This window comes from Musa acuminata, chromosome BXJ3-2 (genome assembly GCF_036884655.1).
Source record: "Musa acuminata AAA Group cultivar baxijiao chromosome BXJ3-2, Cavendish_Baxijiao_AAA, whole genome shotgun sequence".
NCBI classification, from domain to species: Eukaryota; Viridiplantae; Streptophyta; class Magnoliopsida; order Zingiberales; family Musaceae; genus Musa; species Musa acuminata.
The window spans coordinates 29,828,294-29,853,795 of record NC_088350.1 but is presented as its reverse complement, the minus strand read 5'-3'; the positions used below and the strand labels follow the sequence as shown (position 1 = coordinate 29,853,795).

Sequence of the window (25,502 nt, the reverse complement as noted above, 5' to 3'; positions counted from 1 at the left end):
CAGCAGCAGTGAATGGTGAAGTTTATGATGATCAGATCGATTAACGATAACGGTATCAACTAACGTATGTGATGATCAGATGACGAAGATGACATCGAAGGTTTTTAGTATTTCGCACCATTTAAAAAAAATAAATTATACGAGGATATAAAAAATAATATCATCACATTTTGGTTAAGACTAATTATCACATTTCCTTAACTGATACTTTCGATCTTGAATTTTTCTAATTGTATATTGGTAATTCAATGATATATCTTAACTTTCTAACTAGAAAAACATAAGTGACAAGTGGTTATGTTGTAATTTAAATATTGTTGCCAAATTAATTGGCTTTAGGAGGTAAACCCAAACTTGACCCATTGAGCACCTGAATTGGAGTGCTTCGAATCAAGCAATTGTGAGTTCACGTGACGTGGACGTGCCAAACACGTGTCTGGGCCCCATGTGACAGATGGAGAAGCTGGATATAAATATTCATCGTAAGACTCGGGCCCCTTCTACCTGCGACCGTGGGCGCTTCCGCAAAAGGCCTTCGCCCTGGAGGCCATTGCCCTTCCGGCGGTCAGATCTCCTCTCCTCTCCCCTCTCTCTTCTCCTCCTTCCAATCTGTCAATTCTCCTCTGGGATCGTCCAATGCTTTCTATTTTCTCTGATCGAATTCTCGTCTAATCCGTAGATCTGGAGGACTTTTTTGGCCTTGCACTCCGGGATCGAGCTCTGAAGGGGGTCGTCGGGGTGGATCTCTGTGACATTCTTCGTCATGGCGGGCGCCGCCGCGGCAGGGTTCATCATTCGCTCTTTGGAGGCCATGCTCAAGGAGTGCGCGGGGAAGAAGTACCCAGCCCTGCAGAGTTCCGTGCAGACTTGTCTAGGTTGGTGCAACCCTAACATCTTGCCTTTAGATCTCGAGTTTGTAGATTTTGCTTTTCATTTATTTCTTTGATAGTTCTTCCTTCTGCGAAGCAACATTGCATTATTTCGAAGCTATTACTTGGAGTCCTGATTTGTCTTTCCTTTAGTACCGGAAATGTTTTCTTGAATTTGCATCGGAAAAGAACCCATCTCCAACAAGTTGATCGTTTGAGTAATGTACTGTTGCTAAATATATAGAATATTGAGCGAGGCTTGTGAATTCAATAAATGAGGAAGACTGACTAGGCAAGATAAATCACACCACATGTTTAAGGAAAAGGAAGCATCGATAAAATTTGAAAAGAAAATTAATGCAATATAAAAATTCTGGCAAAAGGAACTCTTGAAGAATCCAAAGGTATTGTAGGATGTCTTGGAGGTGATTTTGCAGTCAATGTAGGAGCTAGTCAAAGGCAAAGGAGGATATTATATGAAACTTGGGGAACTTTACATTAGTGATAAAAAGTGGCTAGAACAGAAGAATAAAAAAACTATCAGTTAGATGAATGCTTATGGCAGTTTTACAGTATCATAAATACTGAAGATGGAGAGTAAACACCTTTTACTTGGTAAAGAAATGAAAGAAAGACTATGGATCTATGTGATGTTAAATGCATAAAGGATGAGGATTGAATGGTTTTGATTAAAGTTAATGATATTAAAAGAAATACCAGAAAAATTATTTGGTTGTTACAAACTCAAATTTGATATTTTATTTGATTCAAACCTGATCCATTCAGTTTACACACCTTATCAGGCTTATGCTAAGCCAAGCAAACATATGCTTGTTTTAGACTTTTAGTCTAATATAAACAAAAGTTCACTTGATCGTGTTCAGTCTGTTTACACTTCTACTGTTCTCCATTTATTTTTTAATTTATATTCCTCCTATATTTTTTTATTTTTATTTCACTTTTTCCTGGCTGTAGAAATCCTCCTAGCAGCAGATGACTCTTTAGTACTCGATCTTTGTCAGTTTTATGTCATAGATATAGTTTACAATGAAACTACCCTGAGAGAATGTGATATATTGCAGGACATGTGGTGGATCAATATGCCCTAATTTGTGTTTTCATACATATGCATAGGGGTAGTGACATATAAGGCTAAGCTTGAAAGAAAAATCTGAGGAAAGGGGTTGGTGTTGTTATAAGCGAAGAGCACGAGTTGAGAAAGTGGAGAAAAGATAAAGAAGGAGCTAATGAAAATGACCAACAATCATCTAAATGAATCATTCCATGGGTTCAAACCATTGCTCTGACTTAAACCAACTGAAAATTATTTTTATGCATGTGCCACTGGGCTAAGTAAATCAATGGATAGTCTAAAATTGAATTGGACATACTATGAGAAGTGAACAACAATTTGACTTTTAAAGACCCTAAATAAAAATAGTCGGTGACAATCATTTATAAACCAGATTGAGTTTTGATCTCAGAAAATTATATGTTGTTAGTGTTCTCGTAGAAAGCAGCCCTTTTAGAATTGTTCGACTAGGAAACATATCTTGCCATAATTCTTTGAACATAAAAGGCCTTTTCTGTTTTTTTGCTTAGGAAATGTATCTTGCTGGATTCTTTGAATTTAAACAATATTCAATCAGTAGCCCAGAAATTAGGATTGATTGGAAACTAATTAATAGTTAAATTTATTCTGATCACATCATGCTGGACTTTATAAAATAAAAAAAAAGACTGATGGGAAACAATGAATTGACTATGGCCCTATTACGGACTTAAATTAAAAAAAAGGTCTTGCATTCAAATTGAATTGAATCTAAATTTTCACACTCCAGTCTTGATTAGATCGCTTTATTAAGTTTCCACAATGACCAGTCATTCTATGGTTATTTATCATTGGGATGTCTTGAATCTTCTGTTTGACTATTATAATTTAATGGTGAAGTCCAATTTTCAACCTTAGATGATTGACTATTCAACAAAGTTGTTTTATCACAATGAGTTGTTGACATGTTGTGATTGCCTTACCTTCAAGCATTAGAAGACCAAATTTACAAGTGACTGAGCATTAGAAGATCAAAGTTACCTTCGTGCATTTCAAGGTTCGCCATACCGTACCGTACCGGCATTTCGACCCGGGCTCGGTACCGGTACGGTACGGTATACCGCTCGGTACACTCAGGTGTACCGAGCACTGTAGCTCGGGCGGTACAGTCCGGTACGGCAAACCTTGGTGCATTTGTTACATTGTGACTGAGTGCACCATAGTAAAAGGATGTCAGAGATTACAAGACCAAAGTTACAAGTAGAATGAGAATTGATAGAACATCACTGCCAAGTGCTACTACCATCACCATAAACGTGTACACTGAATGAGGATGAGGACAAAGAGTGAGTATGAGAGAGAGAAAGAGTGGGGAGGGAAGGGAAGAATAATTAAGAAACTCTCCAATTCCATCACCTTTTGCAAGAATTTTGGTTTCCTTGGGTGTTGAGCTTTTAATTACAAATGAGATAGATATGCTTTGTGAAGTTAGAATAATGGTCTTATGTCATTCACCATAATTTCGCTATATCTTCAAGTGCTACGTATTAAAAAAGTAAGAATATTTATGATGAATAGTTGGAAACTCTATATAATTATTATTTGTCAAGATATAACTACGTATTCTAATACTATCAGTAATTGTCAATCTTTATCAGTTATGACATTTTTTATTGCTCTATCTTTGGCGATATATATGTATCATGTCATTTCAATGTGTTATATCTATATCCATAGTTCCATACTTCATTGGTTAATAAAGGATATAGTAGATGGCATAAATTAATCCATAGCTGAGCTGGTAAGTTAGAGATTTGTTTGTTATTGTTGTTGACATTCTTTATCATTATTTATCTAAAAGATTTATCAAAGTTCAATTGTCAAGTTTTGCATAGATTAGCTTTAGTTACTTGTTATGTATAAATTGATTGTTATGTTTGAGTGTGGTGATTTATTAACAAAATATATTTTGTTGTTGGTTTTGTTATTTAAACCTTTAAACTATAGTACGAGCTGAGAATTTCTATGTTCATTTTGCCTTCCACTTTCAGACAACATGAAAGAGACCAAGCAAGAGTTGACTTCTGATGAGCATAACAATGCTGCAACTTTGGCAGGGAATGAGAGGTTTCTCACTAATTTTTTTGTGTTTTAGGTTTTACGGTAGCATATTGTGATCATGGTTGCTCTCAGTTCCTGCTATAAATAATTATCTAGTAGTTATTGATGAGTTTTAGTAGGTTCCTGGTTTCTCATGATACCTTCATGGCTGTGTTAGCATCAACAAGCACATAAGGGTCTTGTTGTGAATCTTTAGTGTTTGATTATGCCTTTTCAACTCATGTGCTTCACCAAATTTTTGCATAACTTAAACCAACTACTGTTGTTGCATAGCATCAGATCTGATGGTGATTTATCAGCGAAAGAAGGGGAGGCTCCAGCTTCAGATGTTGAAAAGGATGTTGTTACCATCAGGAAGTCCCAAGAGACCAGTGAACCTATTATGGCAGCTTTAGCAAGTGCTGGCCACACCTTAGATGCAGCCCAAGCTGAACTTGTTTTGAAGCCTCTGAGACTTGCATTTGAGACAAAGAATATAAAACTTTTGGAGCCTGCCCTTGACTGTCTTCATGTATGTTTCCCTCGTTGACTAAAAAATGCAGTATCTTTTCTTTCCTCAAAGTTACGTTACACATTTATTGCAGAAACAAGTATGATTATTTGGCTCAACATATATTGCTGGCTTCTTGATGCATATGTATGTATGTGTGTTTAGTGCCTATGAGTTCTATTTCTTATTACTTGATTTTGTGGTCATTTCTGGTGTAGTAAAATATCTTTTTATCTATTTTTCATATCTTGCTTGAAAAAAAAACATGTTACTTTTCTTGATCTTTTATGTTGAATGATCTTTCATTTTGAAGTTAATTTTTTGTTTCTGCTAATGATTTGTCTACGTTAGATGATATGGTGAACTGCTTTCTCACATTAGAATCTGACTGCTAAAATGACTATGGTGTGGTTAGAAATAGCATTTATTATGTTATTGATGAACATGCTTATGTGATCAATCTCTGTCGTATTTGTTGTCTGAAAATGCATGCCCTACTAGTTATTCTCATTAATTTTCAATGTTTGCTATACCGCTCAAAATGGTACGGTACGGGTCGTATGTACTAGTCCAGGTGTGGTCCGATATGCGGACCATCCCATTTTGGGCGATCCAATTAAATTAATAAAAAATTCAAAGAAATGGTGGGGCCCCTATCCAAATCAGCGTTAAAAGAAAAGAGATTATGGTTCGTGAACGCGAGCCCTCTTGTCACATAAGATGTCATCGCCTCGCCATTGCAGCTTCACCACTGCTGCCGCTGTCGCTTTGCCATCACGTACGATACCGCTGCCTTGTCATCACAAACGCTAGCCCTCTTCTCACATAAGATGGCGCCGCCTCGCTGTCGCCACTGTCGCTTCCGCTTTGACGATGCCATTGCCTCTCCGCTGCCGCTGCTCTTTTCCTTCTCTTCTTTCTTTTCCTTCTTCCTCCACTTCTTCCTCTTCTTCCCTCTTACTTCCTCCTCTGTTCCTCCACCACCCCTTCCACTTGTTCCTCTTTTTCTTACTCGCCAAACCACCAGTATGCACCGGTGTACCATATGTCAGTACACTGTTACAGACTGGTATGTACCATTCCATCAAATTGCCATAACGGGTCTGGTACCCGAAAAGACAATCCCTGATAATTTTAACCTGACTTACTGCTGATAAGTCATTTTTTCCATGCAAGTGCTTATCTCTCTAGTGCACAAATTGAAATGCACCAATTCACAACTCCAGAAGTTTCTTTTTATCGTCTTTTTGTTTGATAGTGAATATACTGTTACAAGGGCTATGGTTTTTTAAATTGTTAGTTCACAATGCCTATAATTGTTGATCTATACCTTTATGACTGGATTGCTGCATTCAAAGCCAGTTGCTCTTGCAAAAAAAGGTTGCAAAAAGGTTTGATAACTTCTTGTCTCCTAAGTATATATCACTTAATTTGTTTGACTAATCTGTAACTTTTTGATGTGCATGGGGAAACATCTTATGTAAAGACTTCTATAAAATATTGCAAAAGAACTTAGATCTAAGTCTCACAATACGATCTTCAGCAAAATGGCAGCAAACCATCCTAGAGGCAATATCTGAATATCTCAGATTAACTGTAGACATCTTTAAAAAAATTGTTACATGGAACTTAAATAGTTCTTATTCTTGATCGAATAAGTTTTAAAACCTGAAATGCATCTGAAGGTTCAAGTTTTGAGCTAAATTATAGTTTGCTGAAAATCTCATTCCAACAAGGGAATGACTAATAAAATCATGTGGAGGGAGGAAAGAGAGTTGTTTCTTGGTTGGAATGGTTGTAAGAATGTTGAGCTCGGACACTTTGTTCTGGTTCATGCTTTCATAGGATTTTATTGGCTTTTTTTCCCAAATGACTAAGGTTTCACTCTATCAGAATACTATGGTCTTGTGAAGAAGTGAAGAGAAAAAGATGAGAACAAGCAGTGGATATATATTGTTATAGTGTTGATTGTCAAGTGGTATATCAATTTCTTTCGCCTTTTTTTGTTCTTCTTCCCGAAGGTACACCTGCCATTTGCTCACGATGTCTCATAATATCCCTGCACATGCCATTGTGACAGCAAGTCGAATCCCCTGTTGCCTAAATTTAGAGCATCGATCTTCTAATGAAAGAATTATAAGGTTTTCTAGCAAAATTGGTCATGATCTGGCCTTTCGGAAGAACTGACCAACTTGATAGGGCTAGAACTACATAGTCAAAAATGCTTAAGCACAAATTAATAGTGGTAGATTCTTCTATTGGTTTATCCCTGTAAACCATGTCAATTCTCCTAACTGTGGCGTAACTTGTGGTGTCAGCCACAGAACTACTTCATCAATATAATTCCAGAGGGCCACCATCCTTCCTGTCTTGTTAATTCACTTTTTTGTACTCCATATCTTTCCTTTATTTCATCTAGTTTTGTTATTGTTCCTTCCCTCTAATTTGTTATCCCTTTTGTTTCTTTCGGAACTATTTTTTTCTGTTCTTCGAGTAGCAAGAACATGATGAACCTCTTTTTTAGTTTTCCTTAGTTATCCGCTTAAACATTGGACATCAGTTGTTACTGGACAAGGGTTCAGATAACCTTGTCATCAATCATCATCATCATTAGTATCTCATGATGGACCAAGCTGAGGTTAACAACCAATAAGGATTTAAATGCCCGTCCGATACTGGTTTTGTGAGGTTATTGGATCAATTCATTACTGGTATGCTAAATGGTATACCGACATGTACCCCTTGGTATCAATGAAAAATGACAAAAAAAAAAAAACGAATATCGACTAGTACCAAAGTATATGCACTCTTACCAGTGTCTAATTGGACTGGTAAATACTGGGGTGGTACATAGCAATACAACTGGTATACCAATCCTGGACAAACAACATTCCTAGGACTTCAAAAGATTGCTGTCTTAAAAAGCAACTATAAAGAGTCAAAGACCTCCTTTACGGAGACTATAAAGATTCCTTGGAGGAAGCAATATGAACTAATGCTCGTGAAGGTCATCCATCACAAACATTAAGTAGTAGTTTGTCTTTTTTCTTTTTTTAACTATAGGGTTGATTTTTACTGGGGCCTGCATTACAGGAAGCTTGGTTCTTGGCCATTTCTCTTTTTTATGTTTTGTTTACAACTTTACATAATGTAAAGCTCAGCATGTTCCTCTACATGCTGCTAGTTTGTGATAAATTCTGTCCTCCACATTTGACTCACAGTGGTAATGCTGTAATTGGACTGCATACTATCATGTCATTTTCTTTTTGTTTCTTCTTTGACCACTTCATTTTCCTCATGCTATTGTCAGAAAATTTTGACCATTATGCTCTGATGCTTATAGTACTAGGAATGCATCTGATTCAATTGGCCTGTTGGCAGAAACTTATAGCTTATGATCATTTAGAGGGTGATCCTGGACTGGAAGGTGGTAAAAATGCTTCACTATTTACTGATATTCTCAATATGGTCTGTGGCTGTGTTGATAACTCTTCATCTGACAGGTGGTTAATTTTTTAAATTTGCTTCTATTATGTAGATATATCTTTCATATGATTTCTTTTAATTTTTTTGTTGACACACATGGAACTTTGCAGTACTATATTACAAGTTTTAAAGGTGCTTCTCACAGCAGTATCATCAACAAGGTTCAGAGGTACTTTTAATAAGATTGTTTTTTCTGCTTTTGTTTTTCCAAGGAGGGAGTTATTTACTTTCAGAACCATCTTTTGAAACATGCTTGAATAGTTAAAAGATAATAAAATTAACTCTTTGCTCATAATATTTGTTGTTCAAGTTGGTATGTATCATTCTCTTGGGTTTACATTCTAGATATGTGTGTTACATGGCCAACTTAAATAGTTTTTAAGCATTTGTTGCTTGACTGAATTATTCACCTTTGCCACAACCCAGGAGTTTCTGATGTAGTGCCATCCTTCCTACTTATCATTCCAAATGATAAGCTCAACATGTTACATGACAACTCTTTCATCTTCATCTCATCAACATACTTTTTGGGAGTATGTATAGGAATTCACAACATTAGCAAGTTTGCCCCCTGTATTTTTCTTACATCTCGATTTCTCTCTTAATGGAAGGTGAAGCTATCTTGCTCAGTTTTATACAATTGCAAATTCGACGACAACATTCTGGTTTTAGTCACTTAAGCACATTTAGAGGTCTATGTTCCTGTCTTGGAGTTGGAGAGGTTTCTTATCAGGGTTTTTGGCAGTTATTGCAAAAAGTTGCAGAGAATTGGCTGTTGTTGCTGCCAAATTTCAACTTTCAAGTACCAGTTGGTCCAGAGTGTATTGACTGGTATTAACTGTCTCTGACCATATAGCTTGGTACCTGTTTTTCTTTTAATTTTTCCTTAGTGATACAAGATGGTACAAGTTGATATACTGCCCAGATGCTGGTATCATATTTGTCCGACGAGATAATGAAATGGGTATTAGACCGAGATTTTAAATCTTGTTTGTGGCAGCTAGATCTTATTTCTTGTTAAATTTAGGTGAATCATCAAAAGTAGTAGCCATGAGTGGTTATGAGAAATTCTCTTTGTAATGTATCTGAAATGCAAGGGTTGAATAAAATGATCGGATCAAGCTAATTGACTGTATGCACCATAGCATTTATGTCAATTGGTTTTTTTACATGTAGACTTGAGATGTATGTTTTTCTCATTTTATTTTGAGGAAATGTACATCTTCATTAATCTTACTCAATTCCTTGAATATGCCTTGTATCAATATGGTTATGAGAAAACAGACTGTTGTCTTTTTTGGAATTAGGTGATAATAGAATATTTTGTTCTACCAGAGGATAGCATTTAAGGGGTAGTCAGGCGATGGGATTACACAATTAGTTTTCGTTCTTCATGAAGAGGTGGGATGAAGTCAGTCCAATATCTCATGGTCACCATTCTTGAGATTACGGCTAACATAAGTATTGCAGATAATATGCAAATCTTGAGTAGGACTCATAAATGTTGTGAGTAGCATTTATGCATGAATATATACATGCACATACATTACTTGATCGAAATGAAATATAATATATTGCCATCGCTAGAGGGAATTGTAGCTTCTTGTAAAGCTGCTGATTCGTTTCTTGTTTTGATATAAGATGCTTAACTAAAGTCATCAAGCTTGGATTAGTTGTTTTTTCCATCTTGTTTTGCTTTTTCGATAATGCATAAGTGTTTGTCATACAGATCAAGGTTTGCGATTTCGAATCGTATTGCTCGGTGCTCGATATAGTCCCGTATCAGACGATATGGGGCTGTTTCGGGCGGTAACGATCGAAATTTTGATCGTTACTGCCTGCTATCAGGCGGTATCAGCCTGGCTGCGGCCTAGCTGCTACGAAGCTGAGGGAGAAGCGTCGAAGAAGGAAGAAGGAGAGGGCATTCGAAGAAGAGGGAGAACTAGGAGAACCTCGGCATGAACTTGTTTCCACGCCCTTTCTCAATCTCGATCCGACGTCGCCCTCTCTCGATGACCCCGATACGAGAGGTAACAATGAGAAGAGTCGTAAAGAGGAGGATCTGGAGGTGACGATGATTAGAGCAGCAGAAGAGGTGGTCTCCTTCATTGCCTCGTCTGCGACTTTGTGGCTTTCTTCTTTGCCGAAGGCCAGAGACGTCTGAGGCCTTCGCCGCGTTCTTCGTCTGCAGCCTTTGCCGTCTTTGCCGCCTTATTCGCCGAACGTCGCAGACGAGGCAATGAGGAGAAGGCGACGTTGTCGAGGCTACGTATGCCTTCTTTTAATATTTTTTATATTGTTTACATATATATATATATATATATATATATATATATACTGCTCGGTATGTTGTACAGTACTGTACTGAGCAAAGATCGATATACTGGTACGATATGAAATTTCAATCTTTGATACAGATAATTGATTTTTTAAAAAATTATAATAAAGCTTTTTCTCATAGGTGTTTGCTGGTCTTTTGTAGCTTAAAATCTCTTTTCGATTCGATAGATTTGTCTGATTTGGTGTTGCAAAATGTTTGTTTGAATTATTAATGTGCCTTATCCTGGATCTTTTTCTTTTATTTGCTGAAGTGACAGGCTATATGCAGGAATGGTTTATGTCTGTAGTTGCTTATACTATATCTTTGTTGTAGCTCTGCTGCTTATCTTTTTCGCTAAATAAGTCTTTTTTTTTTTAACACAGTGCATGGAGAACCTTTGCTGGGAGTGATTAGAGTATGCTATAACATTGCTCTGAATAGGTACTCGAGTCTTTTTATTCCCCTATATTGTCCATTCAGTAACTCTTAGCTAATGCTATGGTCTATAAATATCTGGTACAGCAAGAGTCCAATAAATCAGGCAACATCAAAAGCAATGTTGACCCAAATGATCAGTATTGTGTTTAGGCGAATGGAAGTAGATCAGGTTGGACTTATCATCTTATTTAGGTTTAGTAAATATGTAAAATATGCCAGAAAAGTTCCAACTATTTTCTATGGGTGTTTAGGTTTCTGTACCATCCAATAGTTATGTGCATGGTGAAATTCCATCAGCTAGCTCCACAAATTCTGATTACGAGGAAGTGCCTAGAGATGACCAAGATGAGAAGAAAATTACTCTAGGAGATGCATTAACCATGAATCGTGCAAATGAGACATCTCCATCTTTTGAGCAACTCCAGAATTTGGCTGGTGGTGCAGACATCAAGGTTCTCTCTCTCTTAGGACTATTTTATATGAAACTATTAGTGATTATTTCTGCAGATTACTTTGGAACTCATCTGCATCAGGGTTTCATCTTATTTTAAGTAACAATCTGTAGGGTCTAGAGGCTGTTCTTGACCAGGCTGTTCAACTTGAGGATGGCAAGAAAATCTCAGGGTATAAAAATGTTTGTATATGTAAATAGAACAAGCCTTCATTTGTTTTTTGATGTAACAAATTTATCATATAATCTTATTTCAGAGGGATTGATCTTGAGAGCACTGTCATGCAACATGATGCATTATTGCTGTTTCGAACACTTTGCAAGGTCTAAATTTGTGAAGATGATCTCATATCACATTCAATCAGTATGGTCTATCTTAACATGCTGAGGTATATATTTGCAGATGGGGATGAAAGAAGAGGGAGATGAGGTTACTACAAAGACAAGACTTTTGTCTCTTGAGCTTTTGCAGGTTAGTTTGTTTTGGATTATGTGGAGACTAGAAGGCTTCATCTGCCAAAACTCTCTCTAACTTTTTCTTATTTTTTAGTCAATGCATTTATGCTCCTCGACCTTTTGAGTTTATTAGTGTTCTTGATATTACTTAAGGATTTTTAATTGCAGGGTTTACTGGAAGGAGTGAGCGAATCCTTTACGAAAAATTTCCATTTTATTGACTCTGTCAAGGCTTATCTTTCTTATGCTTTATTACGGGCTTCTATTTCGCCTTCTCCAGTTGTCTTTCAGGTTATCATTTCTTCCTATTTGTTGCTGCTTGTCCTGTTGATTAATTTTATTGCTTGATTATTTGCTAATTGCTGGGCAGTTGCTAAAACTATTCTTCACATTTCATAGCAACTGACACATGGCCATTTATTTTGCTAAGGATAAAACTTTTATGATTAATCTTCTTGTGCAGTATGCAACTGGAATATTTGCAGTTCTGTTGCTTCGTTTTAGGGAAAGTCTTAAGGTATCTTATTATTATGTGGTCATATAATTTCTCCTTTAGACTGTCTTGGAGAAACCAATCTCCTTGGATCTGATGTTGCTAATGTATATGTATATTTCCAGGGAGAAATTGGTGTCTTTTTTCCCTTGATAATCTTAAAATCCTTGGAAGGCAATGAGAGTGCCCTCAGCCAAAGAACAAGTGTTCTTCGGTAAAGTGTTGTTCTTTTTTATATTAGCTTTAAAAAATATGTTCTGTTTTTTCCTTTCCTTCCCCACACTTCTATCTTCAGTTGATAGGAATACTGTCTCATATATCCCATTGTTGGCCTAGTGGCATTTACTCGTGCTGTAAGCTTTTCTGTATTGCTGATGGAAACTTGTAATTGGATTCTCTGTTAGGATGCTTGAGAAAGTGTGTAAGGATTCACAAATGCTCGCTGACATATTTGTTAACTATGATTGTGATCTTCAGGCACCAAACCTTTTTGAACGTATGGTAAGATCCAAGCAAATCATGGTGATAACTTGGGGTTGTAATGTGCCATTCTTTAAAGAATCTACTTGTTTCCACTGATCTAAACAGGTAAATGCTTTGTCAAGGATAGCACAAGGGACTCAAACTACAGATCCCAACTCAGCTTCTTCGATGCAGGTTGCATCTGCTAAAGGCTCATCGCTTCAGGTCTTTGTCTTTTCTTTAAAAGAGAACCAGTATTTTTGTGCGGCTGTGCTGATATATTCAGTCAATCTTTATTTCTATCTTTAAATTATAACAATTTATTTACTTTATGCAGTGCTTGGTGAGTGTGCTGAAATCATTGGTTGATTGGGAGAAGCTAAGGAAAGAAACTGATAAACATGGTAACATTGTTCGGTCCCTTGAAGAGGAAGTTTTGGCTAGAGAACCTGGGACAGTTAATGAGCTCCATGATGATGGACTAAACCAATTTGAGAAGGCAAAAGCTCACAAATCCACAATGGAAGCAGCCATCTTAGAGGTAACTAGGATGGTTGTTGGTAATGAGTCTTTTGTTCTAGTTTCAGAAAGTTTTTATCTTATTGTTATATCTAGTTTTATGGTTAATAACCCGTTCCTTTGATTTTAGTTCAATCGTAAACCTGCAAAAGGGATAGAATTTCTGTTGTCTAATAAGTTGGTCGAGAAAAAGGCTTCTGCAATAGCCCAATTCCTGAAGACCACTCCAAGTTTGGATAAGGTGTCTCCTATGACTATTCCTTTTGTTTTTGATAAAACATAATGTCTAATTTTTTTGATATGTCAGGCCATGATTGGAGAATATTTGGGCCAGCATGAGGAACTTCCCCTTGCTGTTATGCATGCTTATGTTGATTCCATGAAGTTATCAGGGTTAGAGTTTGATACTGCAATTCGTGAGTTTCTAAAAGGATTTCGACTTCCTGGAGAAGCACAGAAAATTGATCGGATCATGGAAAAGTTTGCTGAGCGGTATAGTAGCTGACATCTTGAGATGCTGCTTCAGTGGTTTAGCATCCCCTCAATTTTCTTTTCCATTTGATCGTTTATCTGAGCCATGTTTGTTTTGCAGTTATTGTGCTGATAATCCAGGACTTTTCAAGAATGCAGATACTGCTTATGTTCTTGCCTATGCAGTTATAATGTTGAATACTGATGCACACAATCCAATGGTTTGGCCAAAAATGTCTAAATCTGATTTCATACGCATGAATTCTATGAGTGATGTAGAAGAGTGTGCTCCAAAGGACCTCCTAGAGAAGATATACGATTCAATTGTTAGAGAAGAGATAAAGATGAAGAGCGATAAGTCTGATGCATCTATAAGCAGTAGACTGCGGCCAGAAACAGAAGAGAGAGGACGTCTTGTCAATATTTTAAATTTAGCTCTTCCGAAAAAGAAGTCAGGAATTGATACTAAGACAGAGAGTGAAAAGATTAAAAAGCAAATTCAGGCACTTTTCAAAAATAAAGGTGAAAAAAGGGGTGTTTTCTATACAGCTCAGCAGATTGACCTAGTAAGACCAATGCTCGAAGCCGTGGGCTGGCCTTTGCTTGCTACATTTTCTGTCACATTGGAGGAAGGAGACAATAAGCCAAGGGTTATTCTTTGCATGGAAGGTTTCAGAGCTGGCATACATCTAACACGTGTTCTTGGGATGGATACAATGCGATATGCCTTCCTAACATCCTTAGTACGGTATGCTTTTTCTTAGGATCTTTTGTAATATTATGTTATAAGATACTATAATGAATTTATCATCATTTTGTTCCATCCACTTAATATCAATGATGAAGTATGCAAAAAATGTGATCTGATGTTTTGCCAAACTGTGTGTAGATTTACATTTTTGCATGCTCCAAAGGAGATGCGAAGTAAAAATGTGGAAGCATTACGTGCCTTGCTTGTTTTATGCGATATGGAGACGGATTCACTACAAGACACCTGGAATGCTGTCTTGGAATGTGTCTCCAGGCTAGAATATATCACTTCGACCCCATCCATTGCTGCAACTGTGATGCAAGGATCCAATCAAATATCTAGGGATGCAGTTCTTCAGTCTCTCAGAGAGCTAGCTGGAAAGCCAGCTGAGCAAGTTTTTGTAAATAGTGTGAAATTGCCTAGTGATGCAATTGTGGAGTTCTTCACAGCTCTCTGTGGTGTATCTGCTGAAGAATTGAAACAAACACCTGCTCGTGTCTTCAGCCTACAGAAGCTTGTTGAGATAAGCTACTATAATATGGCTCGTATTCGTCTGGTACTCCATTTTCCTTTAATGCTTTAATTTTTCTGTTGTTTTTTATTTTCTCCTACATGCTTGAATTATGCTAATATATGGAATTTTGGTGGTCCTAATGCTATTATGATTGTATCTTTCAATATTGGCTGCCAAACTGGAAGATATGACAACACATAGAAACTCCAAAATATCTCTTAGTTTATGTTCATGTTTGTAACAGGTTAATGCAACATATATATAGACTTTCTTTTTGAAGTCTCATCCTATGCTTGGTGGCTTTAACACATAGTCATTGCTTTATCTAGATGAGCAAAAGAGTCCACTGTTTGTTTTGTTTTTTTTTTTTTTTGGTGCATGATGCTGACAAATGCATGTTAAAATTAGATTATCTTTAACTTCATTATGAAATTATATTTGTAATTCTTTTACAAATGATTGTTTGTGGTTAGTCTTTATGTCATCTTATTATATATTCCATTCTTAGGTATGGGCTAGAATATGGTCTGTCTTGGCTCAGCATTTCATTGCTGCTGGTAGCCACCATGAGGAAAAAGTTGCTATGTATGCCATTGATTCACTGAGACAACTTGGTATGAAGTATTTGGAGCGTGCTGAACTCACCAACTTCACCTTCCAGAATGACATTTTGAAACCTTTTGTCATTCTTATGCGGAATAGCCGCAATGAAAAAATACGCGGCCTGATTGTGGATTGCATTGTTCAGGTAAATCTTGTTCCAATAATTTTGCACATTAAAATTTTCCATTATGCTGCTTGTTATACTCATCTTTGTTCATGATGAGACACATAGGAATTAACTGCTGGCGATGGCATTGCAGATGATCAAATCGAAGGTTGGTAGCATTAAATCAGGTTGGCGGAGTGTGTTCATGATCTTCACTGCAGCTGCTGATGATGAGTTGGAATCAATTGTCGAAAGTGCATTTGAGAATGTTGAGCAGGGTGAGAAAACAGATAGTTTAACCCACTATCTTGAGTTCAAATCTTTTAGATTTTCGATGAATCTAATACTGTAACTCTTGCAATACTGTAACTCTTGCAGTTATCTTGGAGCACTTTGATCAGGTTGTTGGTGACTGCTTTATGGATTGTGTCAATTGCCTCATTCGTTTTGCTAATAACAAAATTTCTCCACGGATTAGCTTGAAGGCTATTGCTCTCCTCCGTATATGTGAAGATCGTCTTGCAGAGGTTTGCAACAACATACCTTCATATTCAGACATCATCTAAAGTCTAAACTAAATAGACATTTAACATACCTAGAAAAACATTGTTTGGCAAGAGTTTTTGTTTGATAACTTGTTCTTCTCAATATATTTATGGAATATGCAACATCATTCAGTGAGATGCTTGGCAGTCAGTATATCTCTATCTTGTCTGCCAATGTGATGTCACTGTAATCTCAATGAAATTGTTGAAAAACTTGCAGCTTTTCTTTCTTTTTGGTTCTTGGAGTTTGTTGATTCCACTCTTTATCATGTTGAGTTTTAGACTTTATTGAAAACTATGCAATAAACTTTTCATAATATTTATACAGGCATGAGGAATGCAACTTTTGTAGTTAAACTGTTAAACTCTAAACTACTCACATATAGACAGGTTCTCAACACAGCCCAATGAACATTAAGCCACATAGGTATTTAGGTCACCTGAAACGAGATGCTTTTATTTCATTCTTGTCAGACAACATGCATAATGTGTACTTATTTCACATCAACACAACCAAAAAGTCTAAAAATAACTGCTAAGATGAGAGACAGTGTATTCTCCTCTTAACAAACAGGATATTTAAAATAATTGATCGAAGGGCTTGCAATCGGTAAGGCAGGGTAAGGTGGACGAAAAAGGTTAGACAAATACTTCAATTTCTACTACTATTAAAACCGGCCCCTTGTTATGTGTGAGTGACTATGTTCGAGATAAATTCAAGCAGTAATACTTTATGGTTTTTTTCATTAGTTACTGAATAGTCATGAAGGGCTAGTTTTTGACACATGATATTTCAGAAGCCCTCAGTATTTGATGTGTCCATGGTTCAGTTGGTTTTCAAGTTATCTTTGTGCTCATTATATAAAACTGCACCATTGGACTTAATTAATTATCTTAAAAGACATTGTTAATGTGACACTGTTTCATGAATCGTTAAGTTGGAGAAGTTGTTAGAAGTCTGGGATATCTGTAGAATGGCATCACATGGTCAACTACCTCAGGAGGATGTTTGATCAGGTTGTCAGTTGTGAGGTTCTTAGCTCTCATTATGTGCCTTGATCTTAGTTGAATCTAAAAAAGCAGTTCTGGTTTACTTTGATAACTATATATGAATGAAGCAGCAAAATTGGTAGAAAGTGGATTATCTTGAAGTTTGTGACTTGTCAGTATTTTGGTAAAGTGTTTTAGCAGAAAGGTTTGTCTTGGTATCATGAAATTGGTTTTTTGTGTATTTGTCTAGTGATATGCAACATCCTAATTTGTACTTGTTAATGTGTAAGATCATGTTACTACTATTATTTTTACTTATTTTTTCACATATGTACTAAAAAATGATTGGACTACTTTAATTGTCCTCTATTTCTAAAAACATTTTTTTATTTTCTTCGCCCAATGTATGTGATTTTAGAATTAGGTGAACCTACAAATGACAACTATATTGATCCTCTCTAAATATAGAAATATAGTGCAAAGACTGCACATATTAATCGTCTCCCCCATTGGCGGGAACTTTGTTGGTTAGGTTCGTCCTTTACAGATGACAACTATAAATCTTTCACTTCATTAATTCAGATTACATAACTGTAAAGGTTTTATATCTGCTCAAATTTGTCATCTTATAGTTTTGAAGTGTTAAATGCATGCCTTAAAATCTGGCTAATTCATGGTAATAGTCACTGTAGATTTTTGTTGTTCTTCATGATTGCTAAAAAATTAGCATTATCATCATGCTCCATGAAAAGTTGGAAACTAAGTAGGTACCTTTTTCTTAATATATTTTACTTTCAGAAGCTTAATATTTCATGCTTTCATTCTCTATCTTTTGGCTTTTTAGTTTGTTTCTCTTATTCTTCTTGTATCTGCAGGGCTTTATACCTGGTGGAGCCTTGAAACCGGTGGATGGTGGGCTAGAGACAAACTTTGATGTAACCGAGCATTACTGGTTTCCCATGTTGGCTGGTTTATCTGATTTAACATTGGATTCTAGATTGGAAGTTCGGAACTGTGCACTGGAAGTGCTATTTGATTTGTTGAATGAGAGAGGGCGGAAATTCTCTTCTGCTTTTTGGGAGGGCATTTTTCACCGAGTCCTTTTTCCTATATTTGACCATGTACGAAATGCTGGAAGAGATGGCCTTGTCTCCTCAGGTGATGAGTGGCTTCGAGAAACTAGCATCCATTCACTTCAGTTGCTCTGCAACCTTTTTAATACTTTCTATAAGGTATCTATCTTTGATTTCCTTCACTGAGCCATGTGAACCATTTCATGTATATCTGCATGTGTTTTTCATCTTATAAACTTCATCAATTATCCTTATGCCCCTTATTCCTTTGAACTACAATTTCAATTTACAATTTTTTTTTGTAAAAGGATCTTACTATGTATTGCTTATTATGTATTTATGTGCTCTTTTGTTCTGGCTCTCTTCAGGAAGTATCTTTCATGCTTCCACCACTCCTGAGTTTTCTACTTGATTGTGCCAAGAAAACGGACCAAAGTGTGGTTTCCATCTCTCTTGGAGCCTTAGTACATCTTATAGAAGTTGGGGGCCATCAGTTCAGTGATAGTGACTGGGATACTTTATTGAAAGGCATTAGGTATGCTGTTGGTGAACTTTTCTCTTGTAGCATTACTCGTTTTTGTTCTGATTTTTCTTTCCTTTCTTGTATAAATGTGGAATTGCAGAGATGTATCATACACAACTCAACCTCTCGAACTTCTCAATTCTTTGGGATTTGAGAACTCAAAAAAACAAACAGTTTTATCCAAAGATTCTAAAGATACAGATGCCAAAGATGGTGGCAGTCCATTCAGGAACAATCACAAAATGGAAGGGGGAAGAGCTTTGGATCATGAATCCTTATCTGCTGATGGTAACGCTGCTGGAAATACAATCAGCACAATTAACTCCAAGGATGATTATGAAGAAAACAATCTCCAAACAAACTTTGAGGAATCTGATGGTTTGTTACTATTTAGTGTATTCCATTAGATGTACCTACAAGAGGCATATTCACCTGCATAGAGTTGTGGGACTATACTAGAGTGCTATGTTGTGTCTCTTGAAGCATAGATATTCTCATTGCCTTTCTTTCAGAATAATCATTTACCTCTTCTGTTGGACATCCGTCACCATCAGGTAACTTGAAGAAGCCTGCTGAAGCTGCAAACTATCAGCGTAGTCAAACATTTGGCCAAAGGATCATGGGTAATATGATGGACAACCTTTTGCTTAGAGGTCTTACCTCCAAATCAAAGAATCGCACAAGTGATCTCAGTCCAGTTTCAGCTTCACCTGTAAAGGTGTATTTTCATTTTATTACCTGGAAATAATCTAGTTTGTGCACTGTTCCCATTGGTCGAGATTCATTGTGTTTTCATAAATTTATGGGATATTTGCTAGATTGGTCATTGATTTATCACATGAATTATATAGAGATTGGAATATAATAGCCAGTTAGATACAAAATGTTTATAAAATATGAGATATAGTTCCATTTTCAACCGCGACTAAAAGTTTAATAGTAAAGCTAAAATTTACAAAGCTATATTTAGTTTTTTATAAGTTACATGTTTACAAAACTGCATCTTTGTGATCAGATGAGAACTTAGATGTTTTAGGCAACTAATTTTAGTTTATTTGCAAAGAACCCAAAGTTGTGGCTGATTTACCATGTTTATGTGGGACGCACATATGGAGATATCCATCTCTGAAGAAAATAAAAACAAAGAAAGTATTTAATTCTTTCCTGCTTGTAGAATGTTTGATTACAGATTTAATTAATTGTTTGAATTAAACACTGTTGTAGATGGGGAATAATCAAACACCTTTAATTGTTGTTCAATATATTTTCCTTTAGCGGAAGAATAAATTCATGTTCAACTAAAGAAGACCCTTACCTTTCACACTGATAAAGGATGAATATACTTGGTGTATTCCAGATAAACTTCTAAGTTATATGTTGTTTGCAGATGATATTATTTCAATTAAATTTAAACTTGAGCTATGCAGAGAAACTTTTGAAACTATGGTTTTTAGATTGCAAAGGATTAAAACCAAAATATAAAGTGCTTTTTCAGCAATATTAATAGAAGAATTTATATGACATACATAGAATAGATGTGAGCTAGCTATAATTTGTGAATCATGATACTGGGTAGTTAGAAAATAACATAAATAAAGAGTCAAGGATTTTGAGATGAGAAAGTTGAAATTATTGTATGGAGTTACTTGAAAAGTAACGGCCTAGTGCATGAGGTTTCCGTGAATGTGGGGTTCGGGTGGAGGTAATGAATGTATCTTTACCCTTTGTAAGATTGGGAAATTGTTTTCACATTTAAACCTTGATTATCTAGATCATACAGAAATAATTTAAAATAATTTATTGCTGATAATAAAATAAGAAATCATTTAAAATAACAGATATATGTCCAAAATAAGACCATTAGATAATCAAATAATCGAGGAAAGCTAAATTGGATTATTGGTGCAAGACGAGGGGGATAGACTAAAGACTTTATTTGAAACAATGTAAAAACAATTTGATAGCTCCAACTTTGAATAGTGATATTTCTTTAAGTGGAGCTTTCCGACAGTGACGGAAAAAAATCTGTGGGGCTGACTGACTAGTGTGTTCTATTTTTGTTGAATAGATTTGTACAACAGTCTAAGAGATGTAGGTACTGAATTTGAATTCTCTCATTTTTTATGCTTAACATGGGATTCATCTCTGCATAAATTTTGTTCCATTTTGATATGCTATCTACTTGATTTTGTGTCTGGAATGTCTCTGCAGATCCCTGATGCTGCAGAACCTGTTGTGGATGATAATGATGAAGAGAATTCCATGATGGCAACCATAAAAGGAAAATGCATTACACAACTTTTACTATTAGGCGCTATTGATAGCATACAGGTAAAGATAAACGTCAAACAGTCGGCATCACCTTGCTGAATATTTTGTTGATGATTAGTCTCTTAGATGATGTATTTGAACATTTCAGAAGAGATACTGGAGTAAATTAAAGGTCTCTCATAAAATTGCAATAATGGATACCTTATTGTCCCTGGTAGAGTTTGCTGCTTCATATAATTCTTCGTCAAACCTTATATTGCGAATGCAATATATACCTTCTGAAAGGTATTGAAGCCTGAGTCTTAGAGATAGCTTGGTTAGTTTGACAACCAGAGTCTTAATTCCATTTATGGTTGGTGTTGCACAGGCTTCCTTTAAATCTTCTTCGCCAGGAAATAACAGGAACATCCATTTATTTAGAAATCTTACACAAGTCAACTGCAACACAGAATGGTAGCAGTCATGAACAAGGGATTTCTGATGGTCCATTTGTCCAGACCTCATCAGTCAATGATTCATGCTATGCTGGATCTTTAGATTCAGAAGAGAAGCTCAAAGGCATAGCAGAAGAGAAGCTAGTTTCTTTCTGTGGTCAGATTTTAGAAGAGGCTTCTGAGCTCAAACCAATTTCAGGGGAGACTGGTAGCACGGATCTACATCGTGTACTTGACATGAGGGCTCCGGTCATTGTTAAGGTAAGCAGAGGCTGTTAATGTGTATTTTCTATTATACATGCTAGTATGTCATCATTACGTTTGTTTGTTGTGTTAGAAATTTTGCTACTCTGATTGTTGCTTATGGAGAAGGGTTGATAATTCATTATTTTTGCAGTAATATTTAGTCGTCCATCCTTTAACATATGCTTCAGTACATTACCTGTCTTATATTAGGCATGTAACTCCTCTATATGATTCTAGTTTCAAAGTCTGATTAGTTAAATCTGTTGTTTTGGAAATGTATAAGTGGTGATCTTGCAATCTTCCATGTATAGTGAGTAGTCAGTCTGTTTATGATTGGTCAACCTCAATATATATAGTAATGGTTCAGCTACAGTAAAATTCGAGCCTAGCTCATGGTTAGTTCAACTTGTAACAGGTCTAATTTCACTTTCTTATATTTTTGGGTATTTATTAACTCTGAAATCATGATTTCTGTTGCTATGTAATGGTTTCAAGAACATTGTTCTTAGAACTTATTTTATTTTTATCCTGGAAATTTTCAAGTTTCAGCCGGTATGAGGAGTCTTATGCTCAGCTGGTTTTGGCCGTGCTGGTACTGGCTATCTTATGCTAGCTTCGGGCATGCTGGCAGTGTCATGCTTACAGCATAATGAGACCCTCCAACCCTTCAATGTCTAAAATGTTGACTCTAGATGATTGGAAATTAGTTTATTAGGGAGTCTAAAGATTTATAATGAACAAGGTTTAAAGTTTGGCTTTTAGGACTATGATTAGGCTTCTCACAAGATGGAACCGTATCTCACCATTGCACTAATTCATGGAAGTCCCTTCTCATATAAAATTATAAACATAAACTAGAACATTGGTTGGCTGGGTCAACTGATTTGCTGCTTCTGGTGTCTGTGGCCGAACTGAACAGGTTTGGGCTCAAATTTGGTAGTATCAATTTAATGGAATTGCTGCCAAGCAGCCTGTAGTAATTTCCTTGCATCTAATAGTTCTTTTGTCTTATTATCTCCGACTCAACCAGTACTGGTTTTCTGTGTTTCTTCTGACAAATCTGATCTATTGCTACTCTCAACTGTATGTTCACTTTCATTTGTCTATAGCTAGAGATTGGCCTGAACAGACTTCACGATGTTTATTGAATTCCAATTGTCTCTATATCAACATCAAATGGAGATAAATGGTATCAGAGCCTCGTAATCGGCAAGATTTCACTTCTCTAGTTTTGGTTTTATCTTTACCACAAGGGTCCATATTAGGTGGTGGAGCCTCTTGACCAGAAATGTTCCACATTTTTTGCTAAATTATTAGATGATTATCATTGATGAGGATGAGGATTTCATCATTTAAACAATATTTGAAAGTGAGAAAGATTCAAAGGAACATAAATATTTAGAGGCTTCTAGATACAGAAAGAGTAAAAAATATCAATGAAAAAAGCAAACAAAAAGAAAAATAATTTATATTCAAGGAGTGCCCAATCAGAGTTTAAACAAAATTTGAAGCTTAGCACAAACCCTGTATCAAGCTCGCAGATCATTCATCGCCAAAGTCTTTTTATTTGTCGAACCAACAAATCAGGAATCAGCAAATAAAATCCTATTCCAGACAAAGCCTCTGATGTTTTGCATCTTGAAGTTTCGCAATTGAAGCAAGTTAACTAACAAATTCTGTGAGCATATACCATGAGATAATACACAGAATTGCAAATTGTTGCAGTAATGTCTAGCTTAAGGTTGAGCATAAAGTCATGATACCTATAGGTCCTTTTCTCTCTATTTTTTCAATTTTGCCAAACAAGTCAATATTTTTGCTGTTATGTAGGGCCAAAAGTATTGTATTCATGAAGCATTTTTTAGTCGAACAAGTGGCAATGGTCTAGTTAGAGGTATGTGAAGTGTGAACCACCTTAGATTAGGCCATTAGTGAACAGGCTAACGAACTGCTTTTTGGTTTTAATAGAATCCCGAGTCTTTCTGTAAGCTAGTTGCCCAAGTTACTAATACATAGGTTAAACCTAAGAACAGAAGAATGCGATAATAAAGAATACATTAAGTTGAAATTTCTGCTAAGCGGTTACAAATTGTTAATGTATATTGGGATACATCCTCTTTTCTTTCTTGTCAAAAATTGTATCCTATGTCTTATCTGTTAATGAAAATTCTTAGGTTCGACAGTTTTTTGGAGTAAAATTAGATCTCTAGCATTTTCTGCTGTAACAGCACCACATTTTCTGTTATAGCCAAGAATTTGCCTTAAGGGCTAGTTTTCTGTTCAGATATCAATTATAGTTCTCCATTTGTGACCTTTCATAACTTATCACTGCAATGGAAACTAATTATACCTACTTTCTGGCAGTGTCATTACCTTTTTAAATTTTTAGATTGCTAAAAGCATAATTTATGCTGCTCTATGTTCTCATTTGACTCATGGTTTACAAAATGTAGTACTTCTGGTTGGCCTTTCAGGTACTTAAAGGAATGTGCTGTATGGATAATTTAATATTCAGAAAGCATATAAGAGAGTTCTATCCACTAATTACCAAACTCGTATGCTGTGATCAGGTAAGTTCTCATTTTTTAGTATTCTGAATGTATCATACCAAATAAGTTGAAGCAATGGGCTCAAACTATTGGGCTCACTTATCGATATTTGTCACTTGCAAAATATTTATTAAGTATCTTGAGTATGTATTCCTGCTTAACATTGCAAGCGGTTGTTTCCTACTGAGGATTTTTGAAGAAATACTGGATGGTCAGGTTGGCTGAATGCATGTACATGTAGAAACACATTTGCATGAACCTCGTGTGCATGCTTGAGTGCACGTGCACTCTCTTGCATGTGGGTATACGTGTTGTTGTCATGGAATAGATCATTCATCAACCAATATGCTTAGTTTCCTAATTAGTTATTGGTCATTTTGTTGGTTTTTACATAAGATCTGCATTTTGAGGTTCAATTGGCAAGAAATGTTGTTCTTATCATTTCCTTTTTATTTCAGATGGAAGTTCGTGGAGCTCTTGGTGATCTCTTCAGCACACAGCTCACCCCCCTTCTACCATAATTGTTATTGATGCTGTTCATGCTTCTTTTTTCATTGCAATTGAGATTCTCCAGCTCCTTTGAAGCAGAAACTTCTACAAACGTCTATGCCATGAAGAAGAGGGGCACCTGTGGGTTCTTAGCAAACCTGTTCTGCGGCTGCTATGAAAAAGAGTGGATAGAGATATAATAGAGATTTTTTGAGGTATTGCTTGCTATAGAGAGCTACCAAGATATGACTTGTCGGAATGTGCGGCAGATCTCCTCAGTTGTCTGAGTTCAGTATTTTGGAATGGTCTACTTCGTCCTTGCTTAGGTCCGTAATCTCTACAAATGAGGTTTTGACTACTAGATATCTTTTACTCTCTTACCCGCAATCTATCTTCAGTGATGTTTTTTACTGGTCATCTGTGTATATTGAATAATTCAGCAACATCCACTAATTATTTTATGCGTCTGACAAGTTTATGCATTAATGTTTGATCATCTATTTTATTTGATATCAATCATGTTTCTTTCGAGGGCATTAATTGATTGGCCCTGAATCTGAATTGGATTTTCTATTAAAAGAATTGTTGATCATAAATTTTTACTAATGATCCTCAGGTTTTCGTCATTTAACTACTGACATTGGTTTTAAACTCCATCAATATACGCTTAGAATTCTACTTTGCTTCATCTCTTATCTAAGTAGGATCTCTTGTCCACAACTCACATCCAAATCATCCTAGAATTCAAGATTCATGTCATATGAATTTTTTTATAGAGAAC

At 36.1% G+C, this 25,502-nt stretch overlaps 1 protein-coding gene across 2 annotated transcripts; it reads left to right on the top strand.

The window, feature by feature from the left end:
- The first annotated feature begins 195 nt into the window (after positions 1 to 195).
- LOC135632009 (brefeldin A-inhibited guanine nucleotide-exchange protein 5-like) lies at positions 196 to 25,217 on the top strand. Of its 2 annotated transcripts, none has more exons than XM_065140253.1 (34): positions 196 to 564; positions 680 to 875; positions 3,972 to 4,047; positions 4,321 to 4,552; positions 7,913 to 8,034; positions 8,128 to 8,186; positions 10,721 to 10,778; positions 10,860 to 10,944; positions 11,027 to 11,227; positions 11,341 to 11,399; positions 11,484 to 11,550; positions 11,630 to 11,698; positions 11,851 to 11,973; positions 12,146 to 12,199; positions 12,301 to 12,389; positions 12,580 to 12,676; positions 12,764 to 12,862; positions 12,975 to 13,178; positions 13,287 to 13,397; positions 13,464 to 13,648; positions 13,749 to 14,375; positions 14,517 to 14,934; positions 15,401 to 15,640; positions 15,756 to 15,879; positions 15,980 to 16,128; positions 18,012 to 18,368; positions 18,578 to 18,744; positions 18,833 to 19,110; positions 19,287 to 19,450; positions 20,944 to 21,063; positions 21,152 to 21,288; positions 21,371 to 21,698; positions 24,158 to 24,253; positions 24,691 to 25,217. In XM_065140253.1, the coding sequence occupies exons 2-34, from the start codon at positions 764 to 766 to the stop codon at positions 24,751 to 24,753; spliced, it is 5,370 nt and encodes a 1,789-aa protein (XP_064996325.1). In that variant the 5' UTR covers positions 196 to 564; positions 680 to 763; the 3' UTR covers positions 24,754 to 25,217. The 2 variants fall into 2 exon arrangements, with proteins under 2 accessions (XP_064996325.1, XP_064996324.1); XM_065140252.1 differs by having other exon boundaries at positions 4,315 to 4,552.
- The last annotated feature ends 285 nt before the right edge of the window (positions 25,218 to 25,502 follow it).